The following is a 24404-nucleotide window of genomic DNA, read 5'->3' on the forward strand; positions in this document are numbered from 1 at the left end:
GATTAACTCCATTTTTTAAAAAAAACGGTCAAAACAGGGTTTGTGACAAGCTTAGCCAGATAACAACAAACTGAAGAAAGATCAAACTAAACAGCCAATTTTCCAATTTTAAGCTAGCTGGGTAAACTTCTCTTAACGGCGTACCAGATATACAGAGGTCATGGATGTCTAAGTGCACTGCACATTGCATTGCACTCTCTCTATTTTTAGTTGATCTGGAATGATGTATTTTACTTCCTCCCCCAACAATTAAGAATTATGAAGGATGATCTTGAAATTAAACAAGAAATACAATACTTTATAACACACAGAAGAACAGAGTCACTTTGGCTACCTCTACACTTGGGGCTGGGAGTATGATTCCAGTTCACGTAGACATACTCGCATTAGCTCTCACTGAGCTAGCGTGCCAAAATAGTAGCTGTATTTACAGTATTTAAATACTGTACACGGTAGCACAAGCAGTGGCGGCAGGGACTATCGACCCTGAATATGTACCCACAGGGCCCCAGCAGGTTTGCACAGAGGGCAACTCGCAGCTGCCCATGCTACCACGGCTACACTATTATTTTTAGCTCATTAACTCAATGGGAGCCCCTGGCTCCAAGCACAGACATCGCCTTTCATGAAGGGAATGTAAAAAATGTCAGGGAAAATATACAGATTTTTGATTGTACTCAAAGACACAGCATTAAGAAAGCAATTCGGGGAATTTACAGCTAGCACCACAAAACCACCTATTCACAATGTCGTATTTTTACAGTATAACATTTTTGGCTTTGCCTGAATAAGTTCATGTCTAGATTTTCCCCAGGGTAAAAATAAATGTTTTTAATGTATCAATTTTTTCCCTAGAAGCCATCAGATAGAAAGAACTTAAAAGGGCTATGACCTTTCCTCCAGAATTTCTGTGAGAGAGAAATACTGTAAATTGCCCACATCTAGGACATTAACAGATAAATGCTTTCCACCTGATTACTTCAGATTTTCAGGGAAGGCAAAGGTTGAAAGGCATGAGATTCTAATCTGATTTCCTATGAAGTTCTATATTAGCATTTATAGCACTTATCTGTTGAACTATGTACTATACAAAGGTGTGGAATGATTAGCTAATTCATTACTAAGGAAATATACCTGACCATTATGGTAAAAACAGTTTACGTGTGTATTTTGTAAGGATGTTTTAGGTTCAAACTTTCATATAGGAACACACAGTATTTCTTATGCTGAATGTCGTGGTTGTGAGAAAGTGCATAACAAGTCAACAAAAGCAGAATTAATAAAATAACCTTTCAGCTTACAAGACTCCATCTCTGAATATTTGCTTCACAGAACTAACCACAAGGGGAAAAAATGCAACAGCACCAGTGTAATCCAGAGATGCCAGAAAAAGTTATTAAAATAGTATTTATTCTATGAACAAAAATTAAATGGAATTAGGTCATTATTTCACTTCTTGTTTCCTGTCCCCTTTGAACCATTCTGATCATCTTTTGTTCCAGTTTGGAAATTTCCATTGTTATTGTGGTGAACCTGCCACTCTCTTTCCAGCTGTTTCAGCATTTCTTGGGTAAGGAGTCCTTCACGCACTAGTCTGGCAGCAAGAGATTCTTGTCGGTGACTTTTCATATTCGACTGTACTTCAGCAGGTTTATAGCCCAAAGCTTTAGATCCCCTTATTCTCTTCTGTCCTAGTACCTTTGTGGCACTTGAGAATTGCTCTTGGTTTGCTGCTGGAAGATCTTCCAAGTTCAACATCCTGTCTTTAACTTCAGTTCTCTGAAGAGGAAAGTCATCTGGTACAGCTATAGCACCAGAAAGAGAAGTAGCTTGTGAAGCTCTGATAAGCCTTGTAATGCTGCGCACACCAATTTGTATAATGTTGTCTAGTTCTTTCTGGATGTCCCGTACGAGGCTGGCATCTAGGAACATGTCCATAAATCGGTAACTGAAAGAAAAAAATGTTTTAAATTTGCCAATATAAGAACTGCTGTAGGTCAATGGAGTAAGTAGAGATCAAGCTGCTGTCTTACTATTTTGTGGTATATAAGTGACCACCTATCCGCTCCCACCCATATGCCTCTTCTTTGTGTATCATATTATACATTGCCTCATCATCAGAGAGGATCTTGACAGTACAACTGTTGCATCTGCTCAGGTTGTACAATCAGTAGGTTCTACAGAAATCTGTTTAACTGTCAATGTGGCATTCTCCCATATAGTGCTAAATTTGCACCAACATAAAAACATGGCTTCCATTTGTGCATGAGCTGCAAATATACTAGGAGAAAACCAAAATAAAGCTTAAGTTTCAGTTTCAATACCTTAACCACAGATAGAGGTCAAAAACATCATGAACAGCTTCAAGGTGTACAAGATCCTTGATGTTCTTTGGTGGGACCAGTGGCCAGTTAGTATGCCTGCATAGCCAGTCAAATGTCAAAGGCTCATTTCTACTAACCTGCCTTGCAAACTGGAAAATAAACAGATTCAACAGGGTCTTGTATAAGTCTGTTAGCAAGAACTGAGTATTTTTACAACATATTAATTTATATAAACCTCTTTATCTGTGTTGACATATGTGTTTTTATATTGTAAAGATATAGTAGTATAATAATGGAAAATCATAATACTGGCAAATACAAAAAAAAAAAAAGTTACTAACCTGCTCTGTAGCTGTTGTTCTTTGAGATATGTTGTACATGTCCACTGCACTTTAAGTGTGTGTGTGTAACCCACACACCTTCTGGGTGTGATGTTCTGTCCCATCTAGTGGCACTGAGACCACTTAAAGAGAAAGAGTTAAATGAGTCTGCTCTACAGCCTTAGCTAATAGCCAGCTGGCTTTTAGCTCATGCGGTAGAGGCTCATGAACTAAGCTCCAGAGATCCCGGGTTCGATCCCGCCCGCCAATGACCGGGGTCTGTTGGTGTTACATGTGCACTAGCGTCAGAGATTTTTCCCTTGGTGGTACCCATTGGGGTGGCACATGCACCCTCTGCTGCCTTGTGGTGCTGAGCGATGACAAAAGGGTAGACCTGCCCCCCAAACCCTTCCATTTCCTTCTTACTGGACAGATTCTGATATAGAAGGGAAGGAGGGTGGGTCATAGAATGAACATGTGTAACACATTTCAAAGAACACCAGGTTAGTTTTTTCTTCAAGTGATTGCACTTGTCCATTCCACGTTGGGTGACTCTCAACCAATTCAATCTGCAGGTTAAACTCCTGAGGTGTTAACCATGGAGCATCCAAGCTGTAAGATGGAGAGCCTCAGGTTTGGGGTAAAGGAGACCATGGTCCTGTGAAATCAAATCTGGATCTGTTTTTTATGTCAATGGAGCCCATGTTGAAAGGGACAGTAGAGTGGAAAAGCAATGCTGGAGACCACACCGGTGCAACAAGGGTCACGCGAGCATGATCCTATCTGATTTTTTAACACAACTCTGGGAAAGAGTGGAACCAGAGGGTAAGCATACATGAAGGTTGTCTTTCCAAGACAATAGGAAAGCATCTGTCAGAAACCCTGGACTGTGCCCTGTTCTTGAACAAAACTGATGATACTTCCTGTTCTATCAGATTGCAAACAATTCTATGTGGAGAACCCCCCAGACAAAAAGACCACTCATGGTGACTGGTGAAAGATCTGCTCAGCTGATCTGCCAGACTGTTCTGGACATCTTGAAGGTCAGAGAGTTTGATGCGGATCAAGCTAGCAATATAAAACTCCCAAAACAGTATTGTCTCTTGGCATAGAAGTGTCAAGTTGGTCCCTATGTGTCTGTTCACGCAGAACATTGCTGCTGTGTTGTCCGTAAGAACTAGCAAAATCCTTCCCTTGATGTGGGGAGAATAGCGTAACAAGCTAGATGAATAGCTCTCAACTATCTTATATTTATGTGGAGAGCTAAATCCTCGACAGATCAGATACCTTGTGTCTGCAGAGTTCCCAGGTGGACTCCCCAACCTAGGCAGAAGCATCTGTAACCAGAGTCAAAGTAGGTTGTAGGGGAACAAAAGGAACTCCCACCCATACATTGGTTGGTCCATCCATCAGTCCAAAGAGGCTAAGACTTCTTTGAGCACTTGAACTAACATGTCCATTGGATGACAAATTGGGAGATACACCAAGCTCAGTCAGCCCTGCACCTTCCTGAGACAAAGCCTATAGCATGCCAAACCATGTAAATACAAGAGGCCATGTGCCCCAGAAGTGTGAGACAGTTCCATACTGTCATGGCAGAATGGGCTTTCAGATCTAACAAAATGCCAAACATTGTCTGGAATCTGCTTTGTGAGAGGAACACCCTGGCTTCTGAAGAATCCAAGACTGCGCCTATAAATTCTATTCTCTGAACAGGCCAAAGGATTGACTTTTCCTTATTTATCAGCACCACCTCACTCTTCAGCCTCTCACCAGCTAGTCATCCAGATATGGAAACACTTGTACTCCTGATTTCCTCTGGAATGCAGCCACCATTGCCATGCCATGCTTTGTAAAGACAGGTGGGGCCACAGTCAGGCCAAATGGCAGGGACTGCAAGCTGATAGTGGATTGGTTGACCATAAATCTGAGGAATCTCCAGGGGCTTTGACGTAGTAACACATTGAAATACACCCTTTAAGTCGAGGGCAGCGTATCAGTCACCAAGATCCAGATAGGGGATAACAGAAGCCAAAGTGACCATGTGAAAACTGATTTTCCTTATGTATTTCATCAGCTCTCACAGGTCTAGTACGGGCCTGGGGCCTCCTTTTTCCTTTGGAATCTGAAAGTAGCATGAATAAAATCCCTTTCCTCCGTGTAAAGGAGGAACTTCCTCTGACTCCCGACAGGAGGAGAGACTGTACCTCCCAAAGGAGAGCTTCCTCTTGAGAGAGGTCCCTGAAAAGGGATGGGGAATGGGGCTGGGGACGAGGGCTAGAAATAAACTGAAGGATAGATCCCAATTCCATCTTGTTTAAGGCCCACTAGTCTGTAGTGATATAGGTCCAAGCACTTAAGAAGTGGGATAGCCTGTTGGAAAAATAAACAGGGTTTGAGAATATAGCAAAATTCCTTGTATGCTGTGCTTCCCAAGATTGTCAAACTGACTGTTTGGTGTTCCCAGGCTGTCTGGACAAGCTCGCAGTGGATGAGAAAAAAAGAGGTGGTGGTGGTCTCCACCTGTAACTTTTCCCTTTTCTCCTAGTCTCATCCTGATAAGGCATAAAGGAAGTATCCTGGTAGGACTGCTGCAGGTGAAACTGCTGCTTCTTTGGGAGAGGAGTGTAAATACCCAAAGGCTTCAGCATAGCCCTAGAGTCGTTAAGGCTGTGAAACTTGTCATCTCCTTGCTGCGAAAAGAGCGTTGGTCCAGGGCCGCCCAGAGGGGGGGGGGGAAAGTGGGGCAATTTGCCGAGAGTTTTTCGGGGCCCCTGGAGCAGAGTCCTTCACTCGCTCTGGGGGCCCCAGAAAACTCTCACGGGGCCCAGGCCCCTGGAGCTTCTTCCGCTCCGGGTCTTCGGCGGCGGGGGGTCCTTCCGCCCCGGGACCCGCCACCGAAGTGCTCTGAAGACTCGCGGCAGGGGTCCTTCCGCCCCGGGACACGCCGCCGAAGTGCCCTGAAGACCCGAGGCAGGGGGTCCTTCCGCCCCGGGACCCGCTGCCGAAGTGCTGGGTCTTTGGTGGCAATTTGGCGGCGGGGGAAGACCCCAGGCCCCCTGAATCCTCTGGGCAGCCCTGCGTTGGTCCCTCCTGAGGAAGATCTGATGACTGGATCCATGAACATTTAATGCATTGTTATGGCTGATGCAATGGCTCTAGCAGTAGAATCTGAAGCATTCAATGCAACCTGAAGCAAGGCCATGGCTACCTTGTCCACTATTGCAAAAAACTCTTGTCTGGCATCCTCTGGCAACTTGTCTGTAAATTTTAAAAATATGCCCCAGAGGGAGAAAAACAGTGCCCCAGCAATATTCACTGATTAGAAATCCGGAGGTGCAGGCCAGCTGTGGAATAAACTTTTCTCCTACAAAGAGTTTCTTTGCATCCTTTGATTTTGAGGTAGACTCCTACTGACCCTGGCGCAAGTTAACGCAATACCTCCATTCAGTTCTTTTAGCAGTGGGAAGCAGGGAAGATGGTGTTTGTCACACTATTTTTGTGGGCTCCAAAATAGTCTCATTTATGAGAAATGCCACTTGAGAAGACCCCACAGATCCCAAAATATCAACCAACCAATCTATGGGAGCTCTACTTCCACCTGTATGTCTTGGTGAAAGCCACCCTCTTTAGGAGGTCCTGATGTAATTGTCAGCAGGATATGAGGAAACACTGACCATTGCTACCTCATCTGGGAGTGATGAGGAAGAACCTAAGGCTGGATGAGGTGGTGCTTCCGGAAATTTCTCTGAAGGGGGATTCACTGGGGCAGATTGCTCATGTTTGGGAGCTCCTTATTGGGAGAGACTTCTTGCAGTTCTTGACGTGAAGCTTCATCCTCCAATAGGCGTTGTGTAGAGGAGGGTGAGCAAGGAGAGGATCTGGAGTTGGCAGAAACCCCCACAGGTTTCCATATGGCCGTTGATATGGCACCGGAGCCCCATTTCTCCCCTGCCAAGGCTCCCTACCAACCAACCAATGTGGAGCTTCTGCTGGACACCAGGGATGAAAACCCGTTGGAGTAGAGTGATGGCTTACGTAATGCAGCTGTGACACATAAGATCCAACTTCCAATTCAGAGAATGAACCTGTGTCGTTTGAGCAGGAAGGTGCGGTATCTCTCGGTGCCAGGGAGCAGTGCCCAGAGACTGGAAAGGATGGCACCAGAGAAATCATAGCCTGTTTGCCCTTTAACAGCACCATATGAGGCAGTACCAGAGTGTCAAGAGGTGCCTGTGGTATCAGGTGCTAAACTCTAGAGGCTGGCAAGTGCTCGTTGGTGTCTGCCAGTACTGGGGGAAGTGTCAATTGAACCTCCAGCAAAGCCAGCACTGACAGACTTAGCAGATTGCATGCCGCAGCATATGCCTCAGGTGCTGATGGCATCAGGAGAGTCTTTTGCTGCTGCTGAGCCAAATGGTACTTCCCTAGATGTTGGTCTCAATGACACTGGTACCAGTGCCGAGTCAACGACCATGCCTGAGCCTCCATATGCACCAGACAGCACCTCAGCACTGAGCATGTTCTATCTTGCTTCGCAGCTTGACTGCTGAATGTCAGTGCCAGGGACCTCAATCTCCTCAATGACATTTGCCAGTGTTGTTTCTTTCGTATCAGAGAAGTAGATCAGCATTGACACTCTGTCACGACAGGAGGAGCACTCCCAACCAAAGTAAAGATGCTCAGTGCTCACTCCGAGCGGGAAGTTTCCAAGGGTGGGGAAAAGGCTGCCTTCACAAGATGCTTTAGTCTGACCTCCCCATCTGTTTCAGTTCTGTGCTTAAAGTCCCTGCAGATTTGGCACCTGCCCCTGATGTGAGCTTCTCCGAAGCACTTTAGGCACATGGACGTGTGGGTCACTGACAGCCTTGGCTTTTTGCATTCATGGCAAGGTTTGAAGCCTGGGGACCAAGACATGCCCCAGCACCAGGTATCTGTACGCAGAACCAGTGGGAACTGAAGCGTAAACTAAATATTCTAGTAAAAGAGAAAAAATGAGAACTACTACTAAAACACTATACTAAGACTATTAACAAGTACTAGCTATATACAATCGAAAACATTTAGAAGAGGAAACACTTGCAGTAACAAGGTAGCACACTCCAACAGCCATCACAAATGGAAGAAGGAACTTAGGGGGGCTGGGGCAGCTCTGCCCTTTATATCATCGCACAGGAGCGTGAGGAAGAAAAGGGCACATAAGCTGCCCTGATGGGTACCGCTGAGGGAAAAATCTCTGACACTAGTGCACTGGGCGTGCACACACCCAAAGTGGAATGGACAGGTGCAATTGCTCGAAGAACTAACATTCTGTCTATGACAGAGCACTATGTCGAATGAAGTTTGACTAGCAAGGCAATACTGCTTTTGTGATCTCATAATCTATTTATTAAGTTAAAAACAAGCATCTATTATTGGAGAATAAGGAACAGAAGTATCAGAACAACTAAGTGTGAGGGTTTCACAGCTACTGTATTTTAGTAAGTGATCTAAAGTTTGTCTGCACATATTTCAAACAACGTTTTACTTTATGCAGCTCAGAATTTTCTTCAACTACCACACATTTTTTACATAACTATTCAACCCAGGAGCCATCTCTCCCCTCCTGTGCCTCATTAAAACAATTTGTTATGGGCCATACACACAGCTAAGAAGCAAAGTATGGGGCTATCCAGAAAATGAGAGCAGAGTTTTATGGCTTGATGATCTCCTCCTAGCATGGTCAGCTGGGCTTTGCCCATTGTCTTAGATCTATCAGCAGCCAGTTCGTTTTGTTGAATCCTAACAATGCTTCTCTTATTTCAGGTTATTTTTTCTAGGTTGAGAAAGTGATGTTGGATACTTATTCCCTGATGTAACAAGGACACTTTTTTTTATATATATATATAAACCTGAGATTAAAGTTTTTGTTGTTGTTTTTTTAAATAGAAATTAATCACTGACACTTGGGAATCTTAGCTGTTTTGCCAACAGACAACTCAATCACAAAAGTTATGGCCTAAAATTTCAAAAGTGATTAGTGATTTTGGGTGCCCAATTTCAGACACTGGGCAGGGGTCTGATTTTCAGAGGGTGAGAGCTAAGCATTTTCTGAAGATGAGGCCCTTTTTAGTAGCTTAAATGAGGCACTCAGAATTTGAGAAAAGTAAAATCACTAGCCAATTTGTAAACTATAGATCTGTATTTTCACACAAATAAGAGACTTCTCATTTCAATGATATGCAGCAAAAATGTTTTTGTTTTTTACTCTGAAAAAGTGTTTTGTCCAAACAAAGTGAAACAAATGTGGCAACATTTGATATGGATTAACAGGAAGTCACTGAGCAAGGGCCTGATCCTGCGAAGCCCAACTTACATGAGTAGTTTCTACCGCCTTCAGTGGACTACTCACATGACTAAAGATTACTCAAATCAGGCTTTGCAGGACTACACTATGAAATTGATCATATATGGTCACATAATTTAGTTCTTAGTTATGTGAATTCACTTTTTTTAAAGTCTTAATCATAAAATCAATGATTAATCTAGTTGAGCTTAAGTACTTCTATTTTATTCACAAATTGGGTGCTGAGAAAAATGAGTTACTAATAATGGCACTAGCTGGTTGTAGGCAAGCTACTGCTAGAAGGTGCTGTGCAAAGCTTAATACCACACAACTCTAAATATGTACATCATTCCTGACCTCTGCTAGTTCAGAAATTCCCACTGGGCAAGTTATGGGATTTTGTGATGTGAATAAAGGGAAAGTTTAGACAACTTTTTTTGTTTGTTTGTTTTAATTTACATCCTACAGTGGAAGCTGGGCTCCAAGAGTGAAAAGCTAATGCATTTACAAACCTTTATCTGAACAGTTAATAAAGGTTGTATTCTTTAGAAATTCACCAGCTAGTTTGTATTTCTACTTCCACGTGAGCTTTTTAAAATGCACTTGGAAACTGCCAATTTGCTTAAGACTGATCTAGTCAATTATAATTAACTGTATATTTGAAGAACTTACCTTTAGCAAAGAGGTGCAGACAAAAGGCTGTTTTTTGTTGATGGGTGCTGTGCAGAACACATACCTTACTCTTAAGTTTAGTGGAATGTGCTGAATCATATCTGCTAGAAATTTAAAGTCATCAACATTGCAGACAAAATAGAGCCCATCCACTTGTGAGAGGCTCACAAAGATATCCTGTTCAGAAAAAAATTAAAATACTGTTAATAGTTGAAGTTCAGGTTAAGATTATCAAAAATGATGGTTGTCAGCTTTTATACTGCCATGGTAACAACTGAATACTTGATGAGCTCTTTCAAAGTTTGGTTTTTTTTTAAGCTACCGTTCAAATGTAATCAATCATTTTTGTATAGGTTGTGTTTGTTCTCTCCCTGCACAATTTCCTTTAAAAATTACATCTGTAATGCAGATTCAGTAGCAGTACAGAGGGTATGCTACACTACTTTAAAAAAGTAAAACAACTTCTTCTTAAATATATAATATAGTAAGATAAGAGCATACATAATAAGCCACATAGTATGCTCTCATAAAATCAGTTATTTCTACATTAAACTGTTGTAAATTTGTGTCAGCAGCATAATACAAGATAGATTTCTTTTTATCTTGGTAGATAATTCAACCATTAAATTATTATAAGGTTGACTTTAGGATTTTGAGATTACAGGAAAAAGTAGTGAGAAAACAGATCAACTAAAATCTTGCAGGAGTTGAGATGAAAGAGTATAAAGATAAATTCCTCCCCACTTGTGCTTGAAACATATTTCAGATTAAAAAAAAAATAAAAAAAATCTAAAGTGTCCACAGCATTAGTTCTTACCAGTATGACATTATCAGTACAGATACATTCAACCACTGATGTGTGTGCCTGGCTGGATATGTATCATACAGCAAAATTTTAAATAAGGCATTTAATTAGACTTTGAAAGGAAAAAAATTGTTTAAAGATTATTTGTATACTTGGATACTAGCTTTGATGTTTTTAGAAAGCAGAAGCTTAAAACACATACTGCTATTCTATCAGCATGAGTTTTACATGAGGCCTCTGTTTGGATAGCACAAAACTCTCTTTTTCATAATAGGTTAACTTTGTACATTTTGCTTAGTTAACTTAGTATTCTCAGTTAATAACTTTAGTGGCCCCTCGAGACACTCAGGAAATCTGTGTGAACGGTTGAAAATTCTGATAATCTGTTTAGAAGATTAACTCTCCATGGTCCTTTTTTTGTTTGATTGTTTTAAAATGCAGGATTAAAAGTTTCATTTATACTTTAAAAGTTTATTCCTAAATAAACTTCTATGAGCACTATAGTGAATTCATTAGTAAGATGGAACAAATCCAAAAAAACAAGTAATGATGGGATTGAGTGGCTTCTATAGAATCCATATGTCCAAACTTTAGTGAAGAAACTGCCTCAACAGATAGTACACATGATCAGAAGAGGAAAAATCTAAAGTGACTTTGAGATTAAAAAAAGCAAAATTCTAGACGACTAGCTTAGTTTTGAGGAGTTTCCACAAGAAGCAGATTCCAAAACTATTATTTTTGCTTTAATATCTGAGCGCATGTCTCAAACTTCAGAGCAAAAAGTATACTTTTAAAATACCAAAACAAGAGAACAGCAGTGGCTGCAGTAACAAATGCTCTTAAAAACAAAACAAGATTACCTGGAGACTTCCAGGTCATTAGTGACACAAAGGGTTACACAATGAGCATTCTGAATGCATCAGTTGTCACTACACTGGTAGTCAGAAAAGTCTAATTGCTTAATAAAAAACCCACAAAGCAGCACCTTGGCTTTTTAATTACATTGCATTGCAGTAAAGTAGTAATTATAAGGTAACATTTATGTGATTTTAAAAATGAAAGCTCACGTTTCTATAGGTTTAATGATTCTTACCATTAGATTTGATAGAGTAGCATCAGGGAGATGGTATGCAAACATTTCTATCTGCTCAGCAGTAGGATGCAGGCCAGCTGTCTAAGGAAAACCAACAAATGAACATTGCTTTTTAACAAAAAGAAAGTTATTTTAAAAGGTTATCTCAAAAGCAAAATCCAGCAGAACAGCATGCAAGAAATCACTGTACCCCATGGAATCCACCACAGAGCACCACCATCCTGAACTTTTAAGAACCAAAATGAAAACAAAGCTCAAGAAGAGAGATTCTAGAAGAGCAGGTGCAGTACGTGAGTGAGACACTTCACGAGTTTTATGGAACCTGCAAATGCCCCAGGCATTCAGAATGACAGCACTGTACAATTCAATTTTCTTATTCAGATTCAGCAGTGTACAGTGAAGAAGAATACTGGATCACACTATACCAAGGCAGTTCCAGAACACTTTTGGTGAGAGCAGAACATTTAAGACTCTTACCTCTATGGGAGGCACAGACCTATTCAAAATTTCTTTCAGCAATACAAGGTCATCACGATGCATTGTAGTGACTTCCCCTTCCTTGAACACAGAGCTAAATCTTCCAGCTCTGCCTGAAATTTGTAGAGCCTGAGAGGTTGTAATTGCATCCATTTCCTTCTCTCCCTTTTCGTTGATACTTGGCTTTATTAGAGAATTAAAAATGATTCTCTTTATACTCCTGAAACAGTTAAACAAAAACAGACAAATATCACTGACTACTTTCTCTTGCAGAGAAAAGGTGGGTGAGGTAATATCTTTTATTGGACCAACTTCTGTGGGTGAGAGAGTTGGTCCACCTCACCCACCTTGTGTCTCTAATATCCTGGTACCAACACAGCTACAACTACACTGCATACTTTCTCTTCAGTCATGCAAGTTATTTCCATAGAGCTAATTACTGCAGAGGAAGAAGTTCCTTTTTCCTATCAAGGTCCCTTCTCTTCACAAAGCAGGAGGTCTTCAGACTGTAGATGTTATTCTAATATGAATTTACTGTTCAAAGTTGCCAGACTGAAGGCCTTGGAAACAGAAGGCCTTTCTTTAGCCATGGAACAGACACACCATGGGCAGCAGCAGTGCAAGTTTCCCACACCACTAGGCCAACACCTATCAGTCCTGTTTAAGAAGGAATACTTAGCCCTGGTCTACATTGGGGTGGGGGATAAGAGAAGGAATCGATCTAAGTTATGCAACTTCGTACTTAGATCGACTTACCGTGGTGTCTTCACCACCGTGAGTCAACTGCTGCCGCTCCCCCGTCGACTCTGCTTGCGCCTCTTGTGGCGCTGGAGTACAGGAGTCGACGGGAGAGTGCTCGGGGGTCGATTTATCGCATCTAGACTAGACGTGATAAATCGATCCCTGCTGGATTGATCGCTACCTGCCAATCCAGTGGGTAGTGAAGACATACCCCCAGAGTAATTAGATATCCACTGATTCAGTCGTTGGCAGTCTCAGCAAAGTCCAATGGTGACCACATCACAAAAAAATATGGCAACATCTGGGACCTGACTAAGACCACTAAGATTTCTGAAATGCACACCTAGTTTTCACATCAGAGAACAAGAACCTGATCCTGTGTGGAGCTGAGCATTCTCAAATGCCACTGAATTGAAAGGGAATTGAAGATGCTCAGTGCCACACAGGATGCAGTCTAAATGAGCAGTTTAACTGTTGTGATCATTTTCAGTATCTAGAAAGTATAGCTCAACCCAGTCAGATCAGCCACCACTTAATTCTAGTGAGAACACATGTACACACATACTGGGTACTGTACATAAAGCGTTTTTATCCACATTAAGCAAACTGTCAAAGACTAAGGAAAACCAGCACACTTGTCTCATTGAAAAATAAGTCTTAACCTGTTCAGAGTACTTACAAATTAAGCCCCATTCCAATTGCATCTGTAGCAACTAGAATTTTACATGGATCATCAGGGTCATTGAATTTCTTTGCCTGGGTAAGCTTTGTCCCTAGAACAGAATCAATCACAAGTACATTTTATGTAACAGACTTTCCACACAAAAAGAGGTTATACAAAAAGATTGCGTGCTCTTACATGTCACTGAACAAAAGCATAACAGGTTGAAGAAACATGAATGTTAATTTTTGCAAGTGTTCCCAGAAAAATGGATGGGTGTCATTTTAAATAAATCAAAATAAAAGTTATTGTTGGAAGAACAAAATTAATATTACACAGCTGATGAAGATCTAATTCCAAGATTATAAAACAAGACAAAGAAAATGTGCTCAGTATTGTCTTAATTCAATATCTAGATATAGAGCTTGAAAAATGTAAAATCTCTTTATTAAATACTTTTCATATGGTAGCAACAATAAACAGAGCCTTCTCTTTAAAAGAAAGATAAAGCTAGTATCTTACCAGGTGGGAGACTGCCATATATGACAGCACATTCTAGTCCTCGGGCTTCAATCTGCCGACTCACAGAATAAATATCGTTCTTACTGAAACAGACAATGCAGTCACCAGGACGGAGGTTATCTAAAGACTCTAATGCATAATCCAGCACGGTAATAGGGGTAAGCCTCTTGTAGTTTCTGACCTAGGATCAAACAACAGTTTTGTCAAGGCAAAACACAAAAATCCTTTGCAAAATTTATAATTACTATGAAACTTTAACTTCATATGAAAAATCAATCATAGCTTTAAGATTATGCTGTGCCTCAAAATCCCAATGAGAGAAGTACTAAGAGAAAAGGTGGCATCCCCTTCTGCCTTCCAAACAGTAATGAACATTCTCATGAGCATTTCCAAACTGGGAACTTAAAGACCTTTTCAGGAGACAGAAAAGAAGCCACTTTTATTTTTAAATTAGATTCCACTGCAAACATATACAATGTAAGTAAAACTGTATTAATACTAGGGAGAAAAAAATGTGCTCTCCATTATGGAAGTCCTGCAGGCAGAATGCTTTCAGGATCAGGACCTATGTTTGTAAAATGTCCCTTGCAGATGAGCACATGGAGGTAGCTAGCCGGAGTTAGTCTGTTTTTCTTTTTTAATTTTTATAGCTTTTTTCCTTGGCATATGTTAACCCTTTTAGCATTTTATACTCTTCTACTGATTTTTGATTTCTTAAGAACAAGTAACTAAAAATAAAGTGACCTGAGCAAAAGGTGGGCATCGTGACCTCTAGGAAAAATGGATATGTAAAGGAAGCCTCAGCATAGATCTAGCACTCTCTCTGGGTAAGTCAGTAGAAATTGTAAGGTCCATTGCTCTCTTGGTAAGGGCAATAATATTTTTGCCAATAAAGGTTAATTTTGCAACATCTCTAAGAAACCTCCTTTTGATTCAGGAGGCTTACATAGCCAACATATCAAACACAAGCTCGGACTCCTGTAGATTTGATCAGTATTTTCTCAAATGAGGGATATAGTAGACACCTGCAATATTTTAGCTAGTTTAGTAGACAGTAAAGTGTATACAACTTTATAGCCACTGGACAGGGGAGAAAAAAGGGGACAGTATAAGATCTACCTCCACTTCCTCTCCCGTAGAATACATTAGCTCTGTCACCAAGTCAATAGCAGCAGCTTCTCCACAAACGTGAACTTCTTCTGCACTGAGTCCTGAAAAAAAAAATGCAGCGAAATAAAGCGTTAAAACATAAATGTTCACACAAATCAGCAATATTGAGAGCCGACATAAGTGGTTACAAAAAAAAATAAAAAAAATCCTGCCTACTGAAGATGGCAATAAAGGATGAGATTTCTTTCCTTGTTTATTTTTAATTCCTACATATCCATAGTCACTGTAACTTTTGCTTGTGCATTTACCTAAACCACCACTATCTACACTGCTAAGTTTTAATGGAGCAATTCTTGACCTTACCAACTATTATCCAATGTCAAATCATCCATCTGATAACTATCTTAAAAGTTAATATTCTGCTGACACCCTCTTGGTGCCTTGCCATCATCTTCATATTTGCCCAACATGGGAACACATGCCTAAGGTTTCACTGCTTCACTTGTAAAAGGAAAAATGAAACTAACTCTTCTACTCAAATTTCTCAAAATTTTCTCAAATATGGAAAAGTTACAGTTTCCTTTTTCCACTCTAACTTTTCAAAAGTCAGAGTGGGGAAAGAGGTAAAATTAGGGGAGGGTGAGAGAATGTTGTTTTTTTATCATTCTGCTAAATTTAGTGGTAAAAGAAAGGGGAGAGAAAAACCCAAAAGTGTGAGATTTCCAGTCTTTGAAGACAAAAAAAAAATTCAAAAGTTCCCCCTGAAAAAAACCATAAAATTGAAAACATGTGCCTGCAAGAAATTTGGTTCATAATTAAACCCATGGAGGGGGAATCAGCCAAGTCTAAAATTTAAAAGATTACAGAAATGTTTATTATTGGCCAAGCTAGCACACATTTAACACTAAGTTTTAAATTAAAATTCTGCTGGATTACCTATAATTACAATTTTTCAATTTACAAAAGTGTAGGTTATATGATAAAATGAGGCTTCTCTACTAATCAAGCAGGTAAACAACCAACAAATGCATTCAACATAATTAGTGGTAAGTTTAACACACTTGGAGCTAGTTTATTAAATGTAAAATGGCTCAGCTTCAACACTGATGGGCATACCTAAAAGTGCTCTGGTCCAGGCCCATCCTCTAGCCGGATCTTTGATCATCTGAATTTCATCAATGACAGCCACTTCATCTTAAAAACAAGAAAATTATGATGTTAGGTGACGAGCGCCTAGATGGCACGACTACATATGAAGGAACATCTCCAAGAAGCACAATACAAAATTGAAGTTATTTCCTACAAGAATTATTCAATTAGTCTCTTCTGCATTCCAAGACTGCTCTGAGAGTATCCAGATTTAATAACTCTCAGATGACAGTGCTATAGCAGAGGTCAGAAATTGCTAAGTTAAAAATAAGAATACATACAGCACTTGCAAGACTAGAATGAATTGCTTAAGTTTAACCTCTTACAGGGTGTAGGATAAATATGAAATCAAAGAATTAGAGTTAGCTTACATTTGGTTAAGGAAATATATGTGCATTGTAAAGAAAGACCCTGCCTAGCAAGTAGAAGGAAGGCCTTGAAAATAATAAGTGGTAAGGCCAGAAGGAATAAAATAGGGAAGATGTCTGCTTCAAAGAATAACTAATGAGATAACAGGACGTTTCTAAAAAGAATGCCTCTGACCAACAGGGGTGACTGCAGATGGTTTTAAATAAAACACAGACAATCTGTCTTAAAATGAGCCAACATGACCCTTCCCCAACCCACAAACTAGTATTAAAGCCTGTGTGAACTCAGGTGCAATGGGAAAACTGTTGGACAGCAAGAAGGAGGGGAGGAAATGCCTTGAGAAGAAAGGAGGTTGTAAATCTTATCTGGATTAAGACTGGAAATAAGGGTGAATTGTCTCAAATTGTTTTTTAGCTGAAGTCAGTAATTGGCAATGACATCACCTGCTTGTTAAAGGATATAAAAGATAAACTCTTAAAGGGTTCATTGCTAATACCTGCCTGATCACACTGGAGGCGACCTATATGGGTCTAAGCACCCCTGGGTTTAACAGCCCACTTGTAAGTATCTTGATCAAATTCTTATAAATGTTTTGTTACTTTTTGGATGTAGTATATTGGCTAAAAAGCCTAACTAATAAGCACATTTAGAGCAATTGTATAAGTTTGGCCTTTGGATTTAATAAAGGAATTTATGATTAAATTAGTGTTTGGAAGTTTTCCATATTAATAATTTCAAATATTATTACTAATTTCAACATAGAGGTGTAAGCATCATTGCATATAAAGAAACCCATGCATATGAAGAAAATAACCATGTATACATACAAGGCGTAGTAACATTGCACATCTCAACAGTGCAAGCAACATGGGTTGCTTGTTTGCCTTCTGGATCAACAAGAACACGCTCTTCTCCTGTTACCAAGTCACATGGCACACTCTAAAAGAATTAAGGAAGTAGAAGTTAAATTACTATCTTAAAAATAGAATTAGAATATTTTCCAAAGGGAAAAAAAAATTGAGAAATTGTGACAGAATATGCCCCTGTATTCACACCCTACAAACTAATGTAATAATCTTTGCACAGAGCATATCTTGTACGATAGTATTTGAAAACTTCAGTTTGGGCAACAGGTCTGTCCTAGACAAAGGAATGTATGTTCTGCTTAATTTACATTTAAGCAGTAAACAGAGTCATCAAGCATAAACAGAAACAAAGAAAGCTCAAACAGGTGAGAAAAAGCCAGCAGGGAACATCCTTTCACATAGATTCTTTGTCTCCTAGTGCCCAGCTGGAAATGTTTTTAAAGAGAGGGACTGAAACTGTAAAAATAAGGAACAAACACCCCAAAGCACCACCCCCTCTCTCCCTGCCCATCGCATTCACAGCAACTCACTCAACAAAGGAAGCATTCCTTGGACACTGGGGCGGGGTCCTGACCTACAGGGTTTGGTCAGTAACACCGCTGAAAGCATGTGGTGAGATACTTTGCTTCAATCTGATATAGTTTAAGTCAAGTCAGGTAAGAGTAAATATCTTACCTTTATTTTTCTTGTAAAGACATTTCTGACTTTTCTGCCTCATTACTTGTACTCACTTAAAATCTCTTTGTAGTTAATAAACTTGTTTTACGGTTATCTAATCCAACGTGTTTAATTTAAAGTGTCTGAATAACTATTTGAGATAATAAGATGGCACACTGTTCTTTTTAAAGAATAACAGATTTAAAATACTTTGTACAGTCCAGGAGAGGGCTGAGCAGTATTGGACATACATTTCTGGGGGGAAATCTGGGATTGGAGGCGTGTTGGGGTCACCATGCGTATAACCAAGGCTGGTGAAAGCCAGAGTGTAGCCCAAGTGTGGCTGGCTGGCTGCACTTACACAGTGACATGCAGTGTGGTTTGCATGATGGAAGGCTGTGAACGGCCCAGGTGGGAGCTACTTTTGCAAGGCTTTATAAGTTAACAAAGGTTGCCAAGCAGGGGTGACACAGCTGCTCATATCTGGATTGTTTGCTGGTATGTCACAGAAATAAACCCAAGTAGATAATGTTTTCACCCCTCAGCTCATACTACATGCCTACATACCTGGCCGGATGGAGCCCAATTTTGTTGACCTTCTAGACATGGAGGGGAGGAAGTTGAGGATACAATTTCCCTCTGATGGGTGGTTTAAATTGTACTGATCATTGTTTATTGATTAAATGAGATGTGGTAGGACAAGGAAGGGGTGTAAAGTGTCTTTTAGCTCAATTTTGTTGCAGTTCCTATGGTGCTGTGTTTTTAAAAGTCAATCAAAGTGACCGAAACTTTGGATGGGTGCCTTTTGGTATAGTTTCCTCTAAAACAAAATCTAAATAAAATAAGTTCTCTTAACAACATCTTTCTCCCGCCTACCCATCCATGTGATCTAGTAGATTACCATCTCTGGTTTGATTTCTTTTAGAGCGGGGATAGATTTATCCTTGAGAAATCCCTGCCAAAAGTAGTTTACAGAAGACAGACAATGGAGTACAGTAAATATTTTGTTCTAATATGTTCAATTACATTCTAATATGCTTAAGGCAGCATTTAGAGACTATTAATTTCTGTAATCAGAAGCTCTCCCCTCCCCTGCCATTCCCCAGTTCCTGCAATGTAGTATCATTATGCTTTAACTTTGTATTTCTCCAGCCCCACGAGGTATATGCTTTAATCATATTAGCAACAACATACAATACACTGAGCACAAAGAATCCTCAATAGATTAGGAAACTTTTTCATGACAACTCCACTAACAAGGGGTGCACATGCATACACACACTATATATATTGTTTCAAATTACTTATTCAAAGGCAGATGTTTGATCCTAGGGATTAGAATTTTGTATTAATGTAAAACACGTTAGAAATTAAAATGATAAGAATTACAAAATCACTATTGTTAAAGAATTAACCGAAACTCAGCATGTTTTACTGACAGATTATTACTACAGATTTATATGCAATTACTATATAAATATTGGTGATTTTAATACTTAGTCTTTTAAATTAATGCTTTGTAAAACCATTTCCATTTGCCTCCCTGCAAATTCTATGCAGCTGGAAACAGGCTAGAGAAAAAGACCTACAAAGATTTTGGAGGCAATCAGCAGAGCTAATGAAATCTTATTCAAGCCACCTAAAGCAACACCATTGCAATGCCCTTTAAATCAAAGCATTTGCTGCAAGTGGGTAAAACATTTTATTCAATGCCCACTAGTACTAATATAAACATTAAAACAGGAAGAGAGAAGTTAGTATACGCCAGGGTAGCTATTTTGAATAGAAATCAAACTAGCTTATCAAGTTGCTGTATAACAGGAATAAATAATTCTATATTATATATTGACTAGAGAGCAATGCCCTCCCCCCCATCAACGTTCTGAGATGCATAAACCTCCACACCAAAAAGAAAGGAAATTCTATAGACATGGTGTCCCCTGACAAAAGTACTTCCTTGCAAATACATGCAACAAGCTCCTGGGAATGGTCCACCAATCTGGAGGGCTTTTAGCAGAGAGATGGACATCATGTGGCAGCTGGAAGGCAAGAAATGAACTTGCTACTACTTATGGTTTTCATGGTTTAAAAACACTTCTCCAATTAAATCTAGCACTGCTTTACATAGTGACCCAATAAAGTGATTTATATAAAAATCAACTTTTCTTTCATGTTTCTATTTCTGTAATTTGCTAATGAAAATTTGTATTTTATTTAACGTAACCTGAATTAGGTGTTTTTTTCTGATATGTCCCCAGACAGTCCTACAAGAAAGCTAGCAAGAGCCAATGTAAGCACAGGGGTGAGCCAGTGACTGAAGGGCAATAGACTGCTACATGCATGAATGTATGGAGTTCTTTGGACACTGTTTCATCTCTTTCTGTGAACCACTAGTATTAATGAACACTGACAGTATCATAATTCAAGACTACATTTTAGCAGAGACTATTTCAAAGACTATCCTAAAGACTTACATTTATTAAAACAAAATATTTTGTATAATGACATGAATGCATGTAAAGTTGAAGAGAAATTGTTTAAGTAACACACTGACAGCATCATTACTCTTTTGGAAGATCTCATGGGCCAGCAGTTTTAATGGACCACAGTATATTCCTGATTTTGCTGCCAAGTATCTTTGGATAGCATGATGAGTTTTTCCACTATTTGTAGGGCCAGCATGAAAGACTATCTTTCTTTGAATAGCCCTGGCTTCTGGATACCTAAAACACAAAACAAAGACAAAAATAATTATAATCTATCATCCAGATACAGAGTTGGGTGAAATCCCAAGTGAATTTGTGCTAGTTGCCCGTTTATTTTAAATTGTCATTTAATAAAACAAAAGACTGGGAGGAGACAGTTCTTAAACTCAATCAAGTACAAAGAGGTTTCAATATAATCCTCAAATATTAGTAGATCTCTTGACCATTTCACATTTCAGAAAGTTTAAAGTTGAATATGTGAATACCATTGTCAACAAATAATATTCTTACTAGTATTGTCTTACTACTGCATTCTTTTTTATTTACTTTTTAGATTTTGACTTAATATCTATTGATTAGGATGTGAGTAAAAGACAGCTTTGTATAGAGGTAGTTTCTATCAACAAGCTAAAATTATTTAACAGGGGAGGAGAAAGAAAGCATGTCAGATAATGGAACAACGATCTCATAGCTGAAGTCCTCTCATTTTAATTTTAATTCTTTGGCAAAGAACACTGATAGTAACAGACATCACATCAAAGAAGTCTGACTCCTGGCACAAAAGGATTGTAAAAGTGGTCTGACAGCCATTGTTGAACTTTTATGTCATGAAGCCCAGGTCCAAAGCATCCACAAAACTGGTTTTTCTCAGAAACAATTCTTGCCCATACCTGACTCTCCAGCAAATGTGTCATTTCATTAATCACCCAGATAATGGAGAGTGTGTGCGTATAAAACTTGCGGATGACACCAAGCTTGAAGGGGTTGCAAGCACTTTGGAGAATGGGATTAGAATTCAAAACAAATTTAACAAATTAGAGAACTGGTCTGAATTCAACAAGAGGAAATTCAATAAAGACAAGGGCAAAGTACTTCACTTAGGAAGGAAAATCAAATGCACAACTACAACATAGGGAATGACTGGCTAGGTGGTCGTACTGCTGAAAAGGATCTGGGAGTTATAGCAAATCACGAATTGAATAAAAGTAAAAAATGCAGTGCAGCTGCAAGAAAGGCTAATATCATTCCAAGGTGTATTAACAGGAGTGTTGTATATAAGACACAGGAGGTAATTGTCCACTCTACTTGGCACTGCTGCCCAATTTTGAGCACCACACTTTAGGAAAGATGTGGACAAATTGGGGAGAGTCAAGAGGAGAGCAAAACAATGAGAAAAGGTTTGGAAAACTGGATATATGAGGAAACGCTTAAAAACCGGGCCCGGGGGGAACAGTTTTCAAATGTGTTCAGGGCTGCTTTAAAGAGGATAGTGATCAATTGCTCTCCACACCCACTGAAGACAGGAGGAGAAGTAATGTGGTTAAGCTGCAGCAAGAAGATTTAGGTTAGGTATTAGTAAAAAATTTCTAATTATAAAGGGTAGTTAAGCTCAGGAACAGTCTTCCAAGGAAGGTTGTGGAATCCCTATGATTGGAAGTTTCTAAGAAAAGGTTCAAACAAACACCTGTCAGGGACAGTCTAGGCTTATTTGATCCTGCCACAGTGCAGGAGGCTGCACTTGAGTTTTCAAGGTCCCTTTGGGCCTTATACTTCTATGATTCTATGTTACTATGACCCTTGATTTCAAGGTTCTCCATGTTTTTCTGAAATCATTACCCAACAAAGAATGGACTACCACAGACATGAGACTGAGCTCCATTTTAGGATTAGATATTATACAGCAAAGCTTTAACTACTAAACCGTACTGGATTAATCAAAACCTGTTACTCTTAGCTATACATTATTTCCAATTTGTATTGATACTAGTAGCCAGGTATGCACAGTATCAATTCTGATAACTGGCTATAACAACATCTTCCAGACAATGAAATTAGTATAGTCTTTAGCATGAAAACTGCTGTCACTGACAGCAATAATATGAAAGTCTGACACTTAAATAAACTAACCAGTTGGGTGGCAATCTTAAGTCGCTGATCTTGCGCAGATCATCCATACAGTCCAGCATAGGAAAGATCTGCTTAGCATGTCTCAGAAAAAATGGGAAGAGATCATCAACGTGACCTGAAAGACAAACACTTTTAAGAAAGTTTGCTACTATTAACAAGTCATGGGTTCATGAGATGGGTTTTTTGAAAAAAGGAAAAGTAATATTATAATATAGACTCATTAAGCCTATAATGCAATACAATCTAGTATCCAAAAAAAAAAAATACCCAAGAAAAAAAAATCTAACTTCAATACAGTGACTGGCTATTCCATAGCATCTTACTGAACTTTGTTACAGAAGATTTCCAGAATAGGCAGATTTTTAGGATTATTTGTTTAGGATAAACCAAATAAAAATTTAAATTTATTTTTGATACTCTTCAATTAGTGTGGTATGACTTCCATAACTGAGTATTTTGTATTAAAATTAAGATGAGTTTGAAACTTTCACATATATGGTTTGCTACGGGGTGAAGCTCATTCCTCAACTTGCTTTGACAAATATTTTATGTGCCACCATATACTATTTTAGAAGCTTATGAGAATTTTAAAAGGATGCTAGCAAATACTTTGGGTCCATAATTTAAAGTACAGTAGGTTAAATTATATTTAAAGTATAGAGAACTTTAGTCACGTTTAAAACTTTAGAATTGCCACCATTTAAAAATAAAGCAACGCTTCTGTTTTTGCAGAACATATACTAAAGAAGAGCTGTGTGCATTTCTGTGCTGTTTCTATAGCCATCAACTAGCATCTCCTCTTCATAGGCACAGGCATTATTAATTATGTTACAGAATGTAATTACCAGAACATGTATACCAGTGTCAGTACTGACCAAAAAAAAACACACGAAAGAAACAAAGCAAAGGATCAAAAGTATACATACTCTCCAGCTTCTAAAAAACTCAAGAGAAAGTAAGCAATATTAAAACTAGTAATCCATCAGAATATTCTCTAACAGTCCCTTAAAGATCATAGAAGTTGTAAAGCCATAACAGAAAAATATATGGAATGGAAAAAGTGAACATGTCAAGTCTTTTTCTTAAAAATTTGTAACTTGCAAGAAATAGATACTTTTGTGGAAGGGATGCATCTTCATGGTGGTCTGGAGAGCAATAAGTGCTAAAGGGCCAGATCCCACAAAGTGAAGTACATCTCCACTCCTTCCATTCCCACTTCAGTGGGCTTCAAAGAAATTGAGCACCTCATAGATTCAGACCCAGTTTTCTTTATCTTTATACAAGCCAGAGCAGGAAGTAAAAATATTCACGAACTAAGTTTTATTTTAAAAGATGTTCTATATACTTGCCTGCACCACAACATATATCATTTAGAATAATGTGTACATCAGCATTCAGGAAACTGGACTCCATAATATACTTTCTAAAGCTTATAAATGCTTGGTGAAAAAGACGAGCTGTGGAAAGGGAGAAAAAAAAATTTCACTGTTACATACAAAGTTTCACTTTGAAATACCCAACAGACCATGCAAAATGTCAATTTAAATCAAGCTACTTAACTAGAAATAATATATTTTTCATAATATATTTCTCAGATCTTTTGTACACAAACATTCAGATTAAAAAAGAAAAGCAAGCTGCAGGGTTTGCCTGTAACAGTTTTGCTAAAAACAGCTAAAAAATAAGGCAAAACCCAAGAT

General features: G+C 39.1%; 1 protein-coding gene across 1 annotated transcript; it reads right to left on the reverse strand.

Moving 5' to 3' along the window:
- Positions 1 to 1403: 1403 nt before the first annotated feature.
- Positions 1404 to 24132, reverse strand: SUPV3L1 (Suv3 like RNA helicase). The gene is made up of 14 exons (XM_065408294.1): positions 24054 to 24132; positions 22705 to 22819; positions 20646 to 20814; positions 17396 to 17507; positions 16167 to 16244; positions 15060 to 15151; positions 13941 to 14121; positions 13437 to 13530; positions 12017 to 12236; positions 11540 to 11620; positions 9642 to 9818; positions 2325 to 2473; positions 1815 to 1948; positions 1404 to 1763 (listed from the first exon to the last, which is right to left on the reverse strand). The coding sequence occupies exons 1-14, from the start codon at positions 24115 to 24117 to the stop codon at positions 1450 to 1452; spliced, it is 1980 nt and encodes a 659-aa protein (XP_065264366.1). The 5' UTR covers positions 24118 to 24132; the 3' UTR covers positions 1404 to 1449.
- Positions 24133 to 24404: the final 272 nt, after the last annotated feature.

The sequence above is a fragment of the Emys orbicularis genome, chromosome 7, assembly GCF_028017835.1.
Source record: "Emys orbicularis isolate rEmyOrb1 chromosome 7, rEmyOrb1.hap1, whole genome shotgun sequence".
NCBI classification, from domain to species: Eukaryota; Metazoa; Chordata; order Testudines; family Emydidae; genus Emys; species Emys orbicularis.

Bases quoted from the DNA above. Each gene is read 5' to 3' on its own strand.
- SUPV3L1 (XM_065408294.1), bottom strand. From the start codon at position 24,117: ATGGAGTCCAGTTTCCTGAATGCTGATGTACACATTATTCTAAATGAT. The intron at 16,245-17,395 runs GTATGTATACAT...CTTGTTTTTAAG, and splicing joins GTGCAATGTTACTACGCCTT to ATGAAGTGGCTGTCATTGAT. The intron at 11,621-12,016 runs GTAAGAGTCTTA...GGTTTTCCTTAG, and splicing joins GGTCTGTGCCTCCCATAGAG to ACAGCTGGCCTGCATCCTAC.